Below are 12571 nucleotides of genomic sequence, written 5' to 3'. Positions count from 1 at the left end.
TTGTGAGTTTATTCAAAATTGCTGCTAATTATAAGTTCTGAAAAGATCTATGAAAATACATCTAGAAACTTTTCCTTCGATGACAGTCTTTATCAACCCACTTTCTCCTATTTGAGGCCAGAATCAAGTATAACTTGTTTTCTGGACTGTCAGCAGTCAATTAGACGGAGGCTGATGAAGATAAAGTAATTCTCCAACACTAGTAACTCTAACTCCAGTAAATACATCAGGTACAGAGACAGAGTCATCCTTAAGGGACTGAATTTACTAGTTATATATAGTTGCATTCCTAAATTCTTGGTCTACTCTAGGGGGAAAAATAGAAACTAACAATAAAAATGAAGGGAGGTGTTGATGTGCCCGTTTAGTCACAACGTGACACCTTTTTTGTTGTTCGAAACATGATAGCCATAAGATCTTTTATTTTACTGACAAAAAGAGTAGCAAATAATAAAGTGTAATTAGTGAAAATATAATACAATTTACCTCAGGAAATGGGAGCCCAAAAATAACAAAATAATCTGCCAACTAATTTTAGAAGAAATTAACTTATATAGTAAAATAAAAATCCACAAAACAAGAGAAAGTGTTTAACACTTGTGGTGTACCTGGTCAGATATGACAGGCCTGCAAAAAATTGCTTATAAATATTTTGTTATGCTACCTTATCAATAAATAATGGATTCAATCTTTTTGTCAACTTGTTGTCTTTCAATTAGGACAGGTTTTGTATTTATTTTTGGAACTGATTGATCGTAGGCCTCTGATCTGAGCCTCACTGATTTGAGGATTAAGTTCATCTCTGTGTAAAAGAAAGCCTGTAATACTCAAAATAGTTTGTTTGTGTACATGAACGTGTGTGTATGTGCGCGGATGCACGAGTCTGTATGTATCCACACATGCGGAAGTCCGAAGTCTTTATTTTTGCAAGCTCACATGTACATATGTGAACATGAACATGATGAACACGCTCCTGAACACTAATTGTTTCTCTGATTTTTGACTCCCCCATTCATTTTCAACGGGCGGTCATTTCTGACCAATATAAGCTCAGATTAATGAAGCCTACGATCAATCAGTTTCAAAAATAAATACAAAACCTGTTCTAATTTAAAGAAAATAAGTTGACAAAAAGATTGAATCCAGTATTTGGTGATAATGTAGCATAATGAAAGATTAATAAGCAATTTTTTGTATTCTGGTCATTTTTGACCGGGAACACCACAAGTGTTACAATGTGGAAAAAAACCCACAAAACATTACAAAAAGTATCAAAACAAAATTTGGGAATTTGTTAGACTCTTTGTGAGTAAAGTCAGTAAATTTTAGCCCAATGTAAGAACATTAACTAACATTTTCGGGTACGGGAAAATCCTCTCCAGGTCAAAATGACCTGAACACAGCATGAAGGAAACAAGGGATGCCCCACTCCTTACAAAACCCTTAACACGTATTTTCATGACATTGTTAGAGTAACGCACAAGTTATACAACAAATGAATCTGGGAATATAGACATGAAGGAAACCGTCAAGCAAGATGAATCGCTTCTTGGTTGATTGTGGACCGTTTATATCTTGACACTAATCAGCAGCAGGTGACAGCAATCTGCTCAGACAATGGAGAAAACAAGCAAACACCAGAATAACACTGATCATCTCTTCATCACGGCTCCTGTTAGTGGGTGGATATATTAGACAGCAAGTGAACATTTTGTCCTCAAAGTTGATGTGTTAAAAGCAGGAAAAATGGGCAAGCGTAAGGATTTGAGCGAGTTTGACAAGGACCAAATTGTGATGGCTAGATGACTGGGTCAGAACATCTCCAAAACTGCAGCTCTTGTGGGGTGTTCCTGGTCTGCAGTGGTCAGTATCTATCAAAAGTGCTCCAAGGAAGGAGCAGTGGTGAACCGGCGACAGGGTCATGGGCGGCCGAGGTGGGGAGCGAAGGCTGGCCCGTGTGGTCCGATCCAACAGACGAGCTACTGTAGCTCAAATTGCTCCAGAAGTTAATGCTGGTTCTGATAGAAAGGTGTCAGAATACACAGTGCATCAGTTTGTTGCGTATGGAGCTGCATAGCTGCAGACCAGTCAGGGTGCCCATACTGACCCCTGTCCACCGCCGAAAGAGCCAACAGTGGACACGTGAGCATCAGAACTGGACCACAGAGCAATGGAAGAAGGTGGCCTGGTCTGATGAATCACGTTTTCTTTTACATCACGTGTGTGCGTCGCTTACCTGGGGAACACACATATATACATATATATTATTTATTTATTACTATTATTCACTTCACCTGTCAGTGGTTATAATGCTATGGCTGATATATACAGTAGTCAACATTTGAAGTGGATCAAAAAAGTTCATCAAAGTTGTCTTAAGAAGAATATTTTAGAACAACTTTCTGCAGAGTCAATAGCTACAGACCTCCAAACTTCGTGTGGCCTTCAGATTAGCTCAAGAACAGTGTGTAGAGAGCTTCATGGAATGGGTTTCCATGGCCGAGCAGCTGCATCCAAGCCTTACATCACCAAGTGCAATCCATGCCTTCTCGTCCAACATCACTGCCTGACCTCACAAATGTGCTTCTAGAAGAATGGTCAAAAATTCCCATAAACACACTAAACCTTGTGGAAAGCCTTCCCAGAAGAGTTGAACCTGTAATAGCTGCAAAGGGTGGGCCAACTCCATATTAAACCCTACGGATTAAGAATGGGATGTCATTAAAGTTAATGAGCACGTAAAGGCAGGAGTCCCAAAACTTTTGGCAATATAGTGTGTGTGTGTGTGTGTGTGTGTGTGTATATATATATATATATATATATATATATATATATATAAATATATATATATAAATATATAATTAAACATGAATTGTTGGATCTTTAAAACCTCGTGTCATTGATGTCATCAAAATCCAACCAGCCGAGTAAACCCTGATACTGTTAGTTTATTAATAAAATTATATCCATTTAAGGACATCAATGTACAAAGTCTGTTGTTTTAGGCCAGAAGTGTCTCAGTTTTGGTTCAGGGTTAGAGAGATGCTGTATGTTTGGTTTTATGTCCTCACTAATATAGTGTTTAAACTCCAAATGTTTGAACATGATTGTAGTTATTATCAGCTCTTCAGCTCGTGTCGTTCAGACTTCAGTACAGATCCCAGTTTAACCTGCCGGTGTAATTCTGAACACCTTCATTATTGATCTGGTGTTTGTTTAGGGTTAGAGATGAACTATATAGTCTGAGCAAAACCCCAACATCAGTGTAAATATATCAAACATATTCTGTAAAAAATATGACTGTTTTATGATTTAGTTTTTAAAATATGACACGATTACATTAAGTGGCCTGTGCTTTATTATTTACATTTGTTCATTTAGCAGATGATTTTATCCAAAGAGACTCATGAAGGAATACAGTCTTAAAGAGGCAATGACATGAGAAATGATGACAATACAAACATTGTCCAGAAAAGTACAAGCTAGAACAAGGAGGGAAAGAAGATATAGAGAGAAAAAGATGTATTTTAAGTCAGTTGATATGCCTTGATGTAAACGAGCAATTGATTCAGATGAGCTTTAACACAATCCTCATTCTGATGAAAACTGAGATGAATGACGAATCAGGAGAAACAAATTATGACAAACTCACATTTTTACGTGATGTACACCAGCTTATGAAAATGTACTTAAGTTAAAACATTAATACTCGTGTGATCAGATGTCTATATTTATTATGATGATTATTATTATAAGGACAGATGATGTGCAGGTGAAGATGAGGGTCATGAGAGTCACAGACAGACTCCAGATGATGTTCATGTGCTTCAAGCGCCCAAAACAACAGCTGTATGAAAGCCTCCTCTCGCCCCTCACTGATGCTGATTTCATTCAAGTCTCTTTCAGACTGTTTTCTGAACACACAGAGGACGCGTTCAGGCTTTGATCAACTTTTACACTTCAAATATCCATCAAATTTACACGCGGCTTTTCCCCGTGGCTGATGCTCGCCTCGGATTTGATCTGACGGAGGCAAAACAAACATTTCCTCTTGCCGTATTTTAGTCTCTAATGAAAGCTCAGAACCTCTGCTTGCTGTTCACCTTGTTTTGACTGTGACAAACTATTTTCCCGCTCCAGTTTTGCTCCAAATGTAAGAGAAGAAAACACAAGCGTGAGCGGCTCGTGGACGCGCACAGACACGGAGCGGGCAGGTTGAGTCTACGAGGTTCTCATGTGTTGTTTAAGAGCGCAGCGCCGCTCGAGCGCTATTCATTGCTGAAAGCAGACAGCGTTTGAAACACTTGATCCGATCAGAGAGAGATGGCAGAAACCGCCCCAGCCCCGGCTGCTGCCGCCCCGGCCAAAGCGCCAAAGAAGAAGTCAGCTGCGAAAGCCAAGAAAGCAGGTCCAGGCGTCGGTGAGCTCATCGTCAAAGCTGTGAGCGCCTCCAAGGAGAGGAGCGGCGTGTCCCTCGCCGCCCTGAAGAAAGCTCTCGCGGCCAGCGGCTACGACGTGGAGAAGAACAACTCCCGCGTCAAGATCGCCATCAAGGGCCTGGTGACTAAAGGCACTCTGGTGCAGGTCAAAGGGACCGGCGCCTCGGGCTCATTCAAGCTCAACAAGCAGCAAGCCGAGACCAAGAAGAAGCCGGCCAAGAAAGCGGCTCCTAAAGCGAAGAAGCCCGCGGCCAAGAAACCCGCTGCTGCCAAGAAGCCCAAGAGCGCCGCGGCAAAGAAGCCCGCCGCTAAGAAATCGCCCAAGAAGGCCAAGAAACCCGCCGCCACAGCCGCTAAGAAGGCGACGAAGAGCCCCAAGAAGGCAAAGAAGCCAGCAGCCGCTAAGAAAGCAGCCAAGAGTCCCAAAAAGGCCAAGGCGGCTAAACCTAAGGCGGCAAAGCCTAAAGCCGCCAAGCCTAAAAAGGCAGCTCCCAAAAAGAAGTAAAAATCTGTTTGTTCCTCAACGGCTCTTTTAAGAGCCACCCACTAACTCTGAGTAAAGAGCAAAACTGTGTATGTTAATGATTTCTGTTTAATTTGAAAGCAAACAGCCAGTGGCTTGTTGCACAAAGCCGGTTTCAGTTTCTACCCAGCTAAGTTCAAGATTAGTTTGCGTAAACTCTGGTTTTTCGGGCTCATGAAGACGGATTGGTTTTTAGCGGGTTTCATTGTTATGGTAACTTACGCTACACGGCTAACCTGCTCCGGAGCAGGTTTAACTGGTCCAATCAGCTGTGAGTAAAGTGACATGTATCTGATGCAATAAAGCCACTCCCCCTGTATCTCTCGCTCCAAATTAAAGCAGTTTATAGTGAAAACATTTTAGAGACAAAATTTTGCTGCTAATTTTTTATTATATTTATATTATATTAATTATGTATAATTCATATAATAGTATATTCATATATTGCATTATTTAACATAATATTTAACTTTGTTTTTAAATTGAAATAAATATAATACATGCATCGATATAAAGCTTTTAAACAAATTAAGGTTACGTGTATTCATTTGAGCTGTTTGTGAATCGAATATAAATTATTATATTATAAATTATTTGGCATATTTCTTTGATTCACATGCATTGACATAGTCAGATATTTTCTTTCAGCTGCCTTCTCAAACTTTCACTGCATCAGTGTTTATTCCTGCCTTGTAAATGCATTTAATTTCATGATTTTTTTTTTTTCATAATGGTCTCTTAATCTTCAGAAGAGAAGTGAATTGCACGGCTCTCTCATGAGAAGTGAATCAAACGGACGCTCTGTATGTTCCGTGTGATTGGCTGTTTGCCGCACGTGTCACACTTTCAGGTGCATGCGCTTCAGAGTTAATCGTAAACTGGATTAAACCTGAGTTGACAGATAAAGTTTATACCGAGCGTTGTGCAATATCTGATCCTGATCTTAACCAGTTTGGATTTATCTGGATTTGTCAACTCTAAACCTACTCTGAAACTCAGAGTTTGTTCAACTAGCTTCATGCAACAGGCCACAAGATGTGACCTTTGAGCACTTAGACTCATCCAATCTGAACAACATAAAATACTTGTTGTTTATATCTAAAATAACTGAGTTTTGAATATTCATGTTTAGTGAACAATTTGTATACATATAAAAATTAATCAAAAATGGCCATGAAACTAATGAGGGTTCATACAGTGATCACAGTCCAAATAGGTTGTTGTATAACTGCAGAATATACACACACAACACTGCTGGAGAACTGTGACAATACAAACAATCCCACAGACAACAATATGAACAGTGATTAAACTCCAATATTACAATATGAACATAATTCTGTAGTGTGTGAAAGTGTAGCACTTTTTCAGGAACAGCATAACATCCATTTTGTACTTATTTGAATTATCAAATACTTCAATAGTTTCACAAAAACAGTCACAAAAACTTGTGCATAATTATTCTCGCCAGAAAGGGGGTTGGGCTTTGGAGGGAAGTTCAGTGATTGGTTGAAAGCTTAACAGTCTCTAAACCAATGGGCGACTGGCACTCTCCTATAAAGACAGTGTGTGGAGGAATATTTCTCGTTCTTGATTTTCGTTGTAAAGGTTGTAGTTATAAAAACGAAACTCCGAAAATGAGCGGAAGAGGCAAAACCGGCGGCAAAGCAAGAGCGAAAGCCAAGACTCGCTCCTCCAGGGCAGGACTGCAGTTCCCCGTCGGTCGTGTTCACAGGCTTCTCCGCAAAGGCAACTACGCAGAGCGCGTCGGTGCCGGTGCTCCTGTCTATCTGGCGGCTGTGCTCGAGTATCTTACCGCTGAGATCCTGGAGTTGGCTGGAAACGCCGCTCGGGACAACAAGAAGACCCGCATCATTCCCCGTCACCTGCAGCTGGCGGTGCGCAATGACGAGGAGCTGAACAAACTTCTGGGCGGAGTGACCATCGCTCAGGGCGGCGTGCTGCCCAACATCCAGGCCGTGCTGCTGCCCAAGAAGACCGAGAAGCCCGCCAAATCCAAATAAACGAGCTCCAGTCTGTCTCACTAAACCCAAAGGCTCTTTTAAGAGCCACCCATTTTATCTGATAAAGAGCGCTTTTCTTTGATAATACTTAGACACTATAAACGCAGTGGGTGAAATAAAAATAACCCATTAAAACAAAATGTTTGTTCTGCATCAAAAGTTACAAAATAAATAGCAGTTGCAAGATGCGTTTTAGAGGCATGTGTCTCTAATGTGTCTGATAGAGATCAATATGATTGTTTAGAGACACATTAACGCCCCACAACCCATTCTATAAATGAAAATATAGTTGTCTACCGTGCTGCTGACCAAAAAGCCCGCCAAATCCAAGTAAACATATTAAACACAAGTAACGCAAAGGCTCTTTTAAAAGCCAAACATTTTATCTGATAAAGATCGCTTTTAATAACATGCAGTGGGTGAATAATCAGAAAATGACTTATCAAACAAATGAAATGTTAGATTGTTCTGTGTGGGTATTTACATATACAATATTAGCAGCAAAGCGTCTTGAGCGGGAAACCCTCCACTTGTTTGAAAAGAGGAAACGCGCAGTCATTGGCTAGCGGTCATAAGCACACGTCACACACTAGCCAATCACAGGCCTCTACACCCCTCGCGTCACTATGAGCTCATGGCCGCGCAATGCTTTAAAAGCAGGAGTGTGCCAAAAAGCCACATTTCCAGCACAAGCAGGACAGAGAGAAGAGAAGTTCAGCAATGGCAAGAACCAAGCAGACCGCTCGTAAATCCACCGGTGGTAAAGCCCCGAGGAAGCAGCTCGCTACTAAAGCAGCGCGGAAGAGCGCGCCAGCCACCGGCGGCGTCAAGAAGCCCCATCGCTACAGGCCCGGGACCGTGGCTCTCCGAGAGATCCGCCGTTATCAGAAGTCCACCGAGCTGCTGATCCGCAAACTGCCTTTCCAGCGGCTGGTGCGAGAAATCGCTCAGGACTTCAAGACGGATCTGCGCTTCCAGAGCTCCGCTGTCATGGCCCTGCAGGAGGCCAGCGAGGCTTATTTGGTCGGTCTGTTCGAGGACACCAACCTGTGCGCCATCCACGCCAAGAGAGTCACCATCATGCCCAAGGACATTCAGCTGGCCCGCCGCATCCGCGGAGAGCGCGCTTAAACCCGCATCAGCGCATCACACCCCAACGGCTCTTTTAAGAGCCACCAAAACTGATCTGAATGAGATCATTTCCAGCAGTATTATAGAAGTTTTGATGCTTGTGTCAAACCAAAGTGTCAGAGACCAATATATACAGGTTATAAAACATTTGAGGGTTTTTTTTTTTTCTCCATTTAAGCTCGTCATTTCAAGAATGAAATTGGAAATGACTTTATTGTATAATGTAAAATAATGCTGTATAGGTGAATACTTTGAGTGAGAACATGAGTGATAATGCTGAAGTTATTTCATATCTAGATTTTTAGTACAGTAAACATACTGGATAGCATATGCTGCACATTATTTTGAAAATATTTTCTTAATGTTTTCAGGGATAATATATTAATTTAAAATGTATGCAGGCAGTAAAGTGTAAGTATTAAACGTAATTCTGCATTTTAGCACTGAAGTTTAGGGCCGTGCTTTGTGATGTGGCGCTGGTTTCTGTCAGGTCCTGTAAGCAACGACCCTTGTACGGCTTCGGAGGTTAAACATGAAATCAGGAGAAACTACACGAACCCAACGGCTCTTTTAAGAGACACACACACACACACACACACACACACACACACACACACACACACACACACACACACACACACACACACACACACACAGAGTCTTGTTTAAGCAACACCAATTGCAGAGTTATTTTCTGGTTAGAGAATTAACTTTATTAATGAACTCATAAATATAGTTTTACAATAATGTGTCGAGAGACTGCCAGCAGCATCTTCTCATTATCTTTAATCGACATGATAGACAAAATATAATAGTTTAAACGGCGCACGGAGATCTTTATTACACAATGTTCAGTAATTTAACAGTCGTAAAATAAGGCGTTTCACAAAAAAGACGATTAGATCAGAAAAGACCATAGTTAGAAATGGAAATGCAGAAAACAGAAAAGAAAATTTTATTTCACACAAAAATGGGCGTTTATTTAACAATGAAGAAACAGTGTCTTACTGGTCTCTTTCCTCCCAAAGTCCCTCAATGTGTCTATAAGGGGTTTTAAAATTACATGATTTTGCACAATATTTTTCTGGAACCTCATATTTTCTCAAACTATTATGAATAAAAAGAGCGGGAAATGAACAAAGGAAACAGAGTAATGTGGGGTGTCACTCAAACTGTTGGCGGAAGGCGGGGCTATCATTTAACCGCCTGTGATTGGCCCTCGTTCCTCTCGCGATGCTTTGAGTTGTCCAATGAAATACGAGTTTATGGGTGTGGCCTATGAAATCAGGCAATCAGATTATTCCCGTCTCTCTTTGAAAATTAGCATAAGGTAGTGAATAAAAGGCTCTGTTTCGCTCTTGAGTTCACATTGATTCGTCAGTTTTGCGATCATTCAGCATCATGCCTGAACCAGCCAAGTCCGCGCCTAAGAAGGGCTCCAAGAAGGCCGTCACGAAGACCGCCGGTAAGGGAGGAAAGAAGCGCAGAAAGTCCAGGAAGGAGAGCTACGCCATCTACGTGTACAAAGTGCTGAAGCAGGTTCATCCTGACACCGGCATCTCCTCCAAGGCGATGGGCATCATGAACTCTTTCGTCAACGACATCTTCGAGCGCATCGCCGGTGAGGCGTCTCGTCTCGCTCACTACAACAAGCGCTCCACCATCACGTCGAGAGAGATCCAGACCGCCGTGCGTCTGCTGCTGCCCGGTGAGCTGGCCAAACACGCCGTGTCTGAGGGCACCAAGGCCGTCACCAAGTACACCAGCTCCAAGTAGAGTCCCCGAGACTCTCACAGACCCAAAGGCTCTTTTAAGAGCCACCGATCTACTCCGATAAAAGAGTTTTTTTTTTTTTTTTTTTTTTTTTTTTTTCTTTATAGACTATTGCGAATATTATCTGAACTAAGTATGTGTTGAAAAGTTATATTTATATAAAATATATATATATATATATAATTTTTTTTTTTTTGAACAGTTTTTTTCATATCCGTAGAAACAATACAAGATATTTTTGTAGAAGATTCCCCAAGAACGCAAAGTAATGGATAAATAATGTAATGAGATTTTAAATTCTACAATGGAATGCAAGAAGTCTTCTAGCAAATGGACAAGAATTCAAAAAATATATAGTTGAGTTAAAACAAAAGCTAAAGATAACTTGTATACAAAAATCACATCTTGATTTGAAAATACAAGGTTATGAAGTAATTCGTAAGGACAGAGATGAAGGAACAGGAGGAGTAGTAACATTTATTGAACAAGGTATAAGCTATAGAGCTATAAATGTTAATGAAATTGAAGCAGTTATTATAGAAACCTGGACAGAGGAAAGAGGTATCGGAGTGATAAACTTTTATAACCCGTGTAAGAAATTACAAAAAGCAAAATTAGAAGAGATAATAGAGTTAAGTGGTAATTCAGTAGTGTGGTGTGGAGACTTCAATAGCCACAGTACACTATGGGGTAGTGAAATCAGATTATAATGGTAAAATAATTGAGATATTGGATGAAAATGGGTTGGTGTGTATTAATGATGGATCTGGTACAAGAATAAATATTGCGAATGGGCATGAGTCAATGTTAGATCTCACACTTATATCAGAGAATATAGCTAATGTAAGTTTATGGAAGACATTAAAGGAATCAACGATAGGGAGTGATCATGACCCAATAAGATGTAGAATAGGAATTAAAGTTTCAAAAACGGAGCAGGGAGTATAGATAGATGGAAATTAAAATATGCAGATTGGGAAAGATTCAGTTATATCTGCAGTCAGAGATTAATTAATATGGGTAATCTAGAAGATGATGTGGAAGAATATAATACAAAAGTCTGTAATATTATTCATGCAACAGCAACAGAAATTATAGGTAAGAAATCAACAATAAGGACAAGGAAAGCAGTTCCGTGGTGGAATGAAGAGTGTGGAGTAGCTATTCGAGAAAGAAATATAGATTTTAGGAAGGTAAAATCATTGTTTTTATATGAAGATCTTGTGAAATATAAAAGAGCGCAGGCAGTGGTAAGGAAAATAATTAAAGCTACAAAAAGGAAATATTGGAGGGATGTACAAATTTCAGATATTTGGGGCATGATTAGGAAAATGGGTGGGAAGCGTATACCGGCATTAAGAAGTGGAGAAGAAGTTGCGATCTCAAATGAAGAAAAAGCAGAAATGTTAGCTAAAGTGTTTTATAATATACATAGCAGTAATAATTTGTCAGAAGAAGCAAGAAATAATAGGGAAAAAGTTAAAGGAGATAATCCTGAAATAACTAAAAAATGTGAAGTAATTAACAATTGTTTAAATAAAGATTTATCTCTATATAAGCTCAAAAGAGCAATAATGAGAACCTCTCCTGGAAAGAATGAGATTTGCTATAGCATGATAAGAAAATTATCAGATATAGCACTTGCAAGTATATTAAAATTGTATAATAAAATATGGGAAGAAGGTAAACTGCCTAAATCATGGAAAAGTTCCATAAATGTTCCTATAGTAAAGCCAGGGAAGGACAGATCTGAGGCAACAAGCTACAGACCAATAGCACTGACCTCAAACATGTGTAAGATAATGGAAAGATTGTTTGTAAATAGACTTGTGTATGAGATAGAGAGTAAAGGCCTTTTTACACCGTACCAGTGTGGGTTTGGAAAGGACAACAATGGACTCAACACTGTGTTTAGAATCAGAGATAAGAAAAGCTCAGACTAATAAAGAGGCTGTAATAGAAGTTTTTTATAGACGTAGAAAAAGCATATGATATGCTTTGGAAAGAAGGACTACTAATAAAAATGTAAAACATGGGTATTTCAGGAAGAATGTACAACTGGGTATTAGACTTTTTATTTGACAGGACAATTCAGGTTAGAGCGGGAACATCATACTCTAGGGTTTATATGTAACCCCACAAGGGAGCGTGTGTAGCCCCCTTCTAATTAATATAATGATCAATGATATACTTAATGAGGTGGAAAAAGGGATGGGGAGGTCAATATATGCAGACGATGGGGCACTTTGGAGAAGAGGCAGAAATATAACTTACACAGTTAAGAAAGTTCAGCAAGCAGTAAATAAAGTTGAAGAGTGGGCGCAGAAGTGGGGCTTTCGAGTATCAGTAGAGAAAACACAGTTAATATGTTTCACAAAGAAGAAAAATGTTCAAATTAAGTTGTCTCTTCATGGAAAGCAACTGGAGCAGGTATCAGTGGTAAGGTTTCTTGGTGTTTGGTTAGATGAGAAACTGAACTTTAATATACATGTAGAAAAGTTATTGACTAAATGTAAGAAAGCACTGAATGTTATGAGATGTTTAGCTGGTAGTGAATGGGGGGCTAGCCGTAGTTCTCTCAGAAACATATATCTAGCAGTTATTGGGTCTGCTATTGATTATGGATGTATTGCATATGGATCAGCAAGCCAGCATGTACTGGAAAAAATTGACAAGGTGCA

General features: G+C 39.9%; 4 protein-coding genes and 1 long non-coding RNA gene across 5 annotated transcripts in view; all 5 read left to right on the top strand.

Moving 5' to 3' along the window:
- Positions 1-688, top strand: part of LOC127515798 (uncharacterized) — a 41919-nt gene extending 41231 nt beyond the window's left edge. Inside the window, exon 2 of the long non-coding RNA XR_007930864.1 lies at positions 231-688. This is a non-coding gene — a long non-coding RNA (uncharacterized LOC127515798). The remainder of the gene's footprint in view (positions 1-230) is intronic.
- A 2192-nt stretch (positions 689-2880) lies between these two features.
- Positions 2881-5013, top strand: LOC127515764 (histone H1-like). Its single transcript, XM_051899817.1, has one exon. It carries the CDS (start codon positions 4324-4326, stop codon positions 4942-4944), a length of 621 nt encoding a protein of 206 aa, XP_051755777.1. The 5' UTR covers positions 2881-4323; the 3' UTR covers positions 4945-5013.
- A 1549-nt stretch (positions 5014-6562) lies between these two features.
- LOC127515779 (histone H2A) lies at positions 6563-7079 on the top strand. Its single transcript, XM_051899834.1, has one exon. The coding sequence runs from the start codon at positions 6600-6602 to the stop codon at positions 6984-6986; it is 387 nt and encodes a 128-aa protein (XP_051755794.1). The 5' UTR covers positions 6563-6599; the 3' UTR covers positions 6987-7079.
- Positions 7080-7672: 593 nt separating this feature from the next.
- LOC127515771 (histone H3) lies at positions 7673-8501 on the top strand. Its single transcript, XM_051899826.1, has one exon. The coding sequence runs from the start codon at positions 7707-7709 to the stop codon at positions 8115-8117; it is 411 nt and encodes a 136-aa protein (XP_051755786.1). The 5' UTR covers positions 7673-7706; the 3' UTR covers positions 8118-8501.
- Positions 8502-9475: 974 nt separating this feature from the next.
- On the top strand, positions 9476-9939 carry LOC127515788 (histone H2B-like). The gene has a single exon (XM_051899843.1). The coding sequence runs from the start codon at positions 9519-9521 to the stop codon at positions 9891-9893; it is 375 nt and encodes a 124-aa protein (XP_051755803.1). The 5' UTR covers positions 9476-9518; the 3' UTR covers positions 9894-9939.
- Positions 9940-12571: the final 2632 nt, after the last annotated feature.

The sequence above is a fragment of the Ctenopharyngodon idella genome, chromosome 7 (assembly GCF_019924925.1).
Source record: "Ctenopharyngodon idella isolate HZGC_01 chromosome 7, HZGC01, whole genome shotgun sequence".
NCBI classification, from domain to species: domain Eukaryota; kingdom Metazoa; phylum Chordata; class Actinopteri; order Cypriniformes; family Xenocyprididae; genus Ctenopharyngodon; species Ctenopharyngodon idella.
This window is presented reverse-complemented; position numbering and strand designations above follow the sequence as displayed.

Coding starts and splice junctions, on each gene's coding strand:
- LOC127515764 (XM_051899817.1), top strand. CDS start 4,324: ATGGCAGAAACCGCCCCAGCCCCGGCTGCTGCCGCCCCGGCCAAAGCG.
- LOC127515779 (XM_051899834.1), top strand. CDS start 6,600: ATGAGCGGAAGAGGCAAAACCGGCGGCAAAGCAAGAGCGAAAGCCAAG.
- LOC127515771 (XM_051899826.1), top strand. CDS start 7,707: ATGGCAAGAACCAAGCAGACCGCTCGTAAATCCACCGGTGGTAAAGCC.
- LOC127515788 (XM_051899843.1), top strand. CDS start 9,519: ATGCCTGAACCAGCCAAGTCCGCGCCTAAGAAGGGCTCCAAGAAGGCC.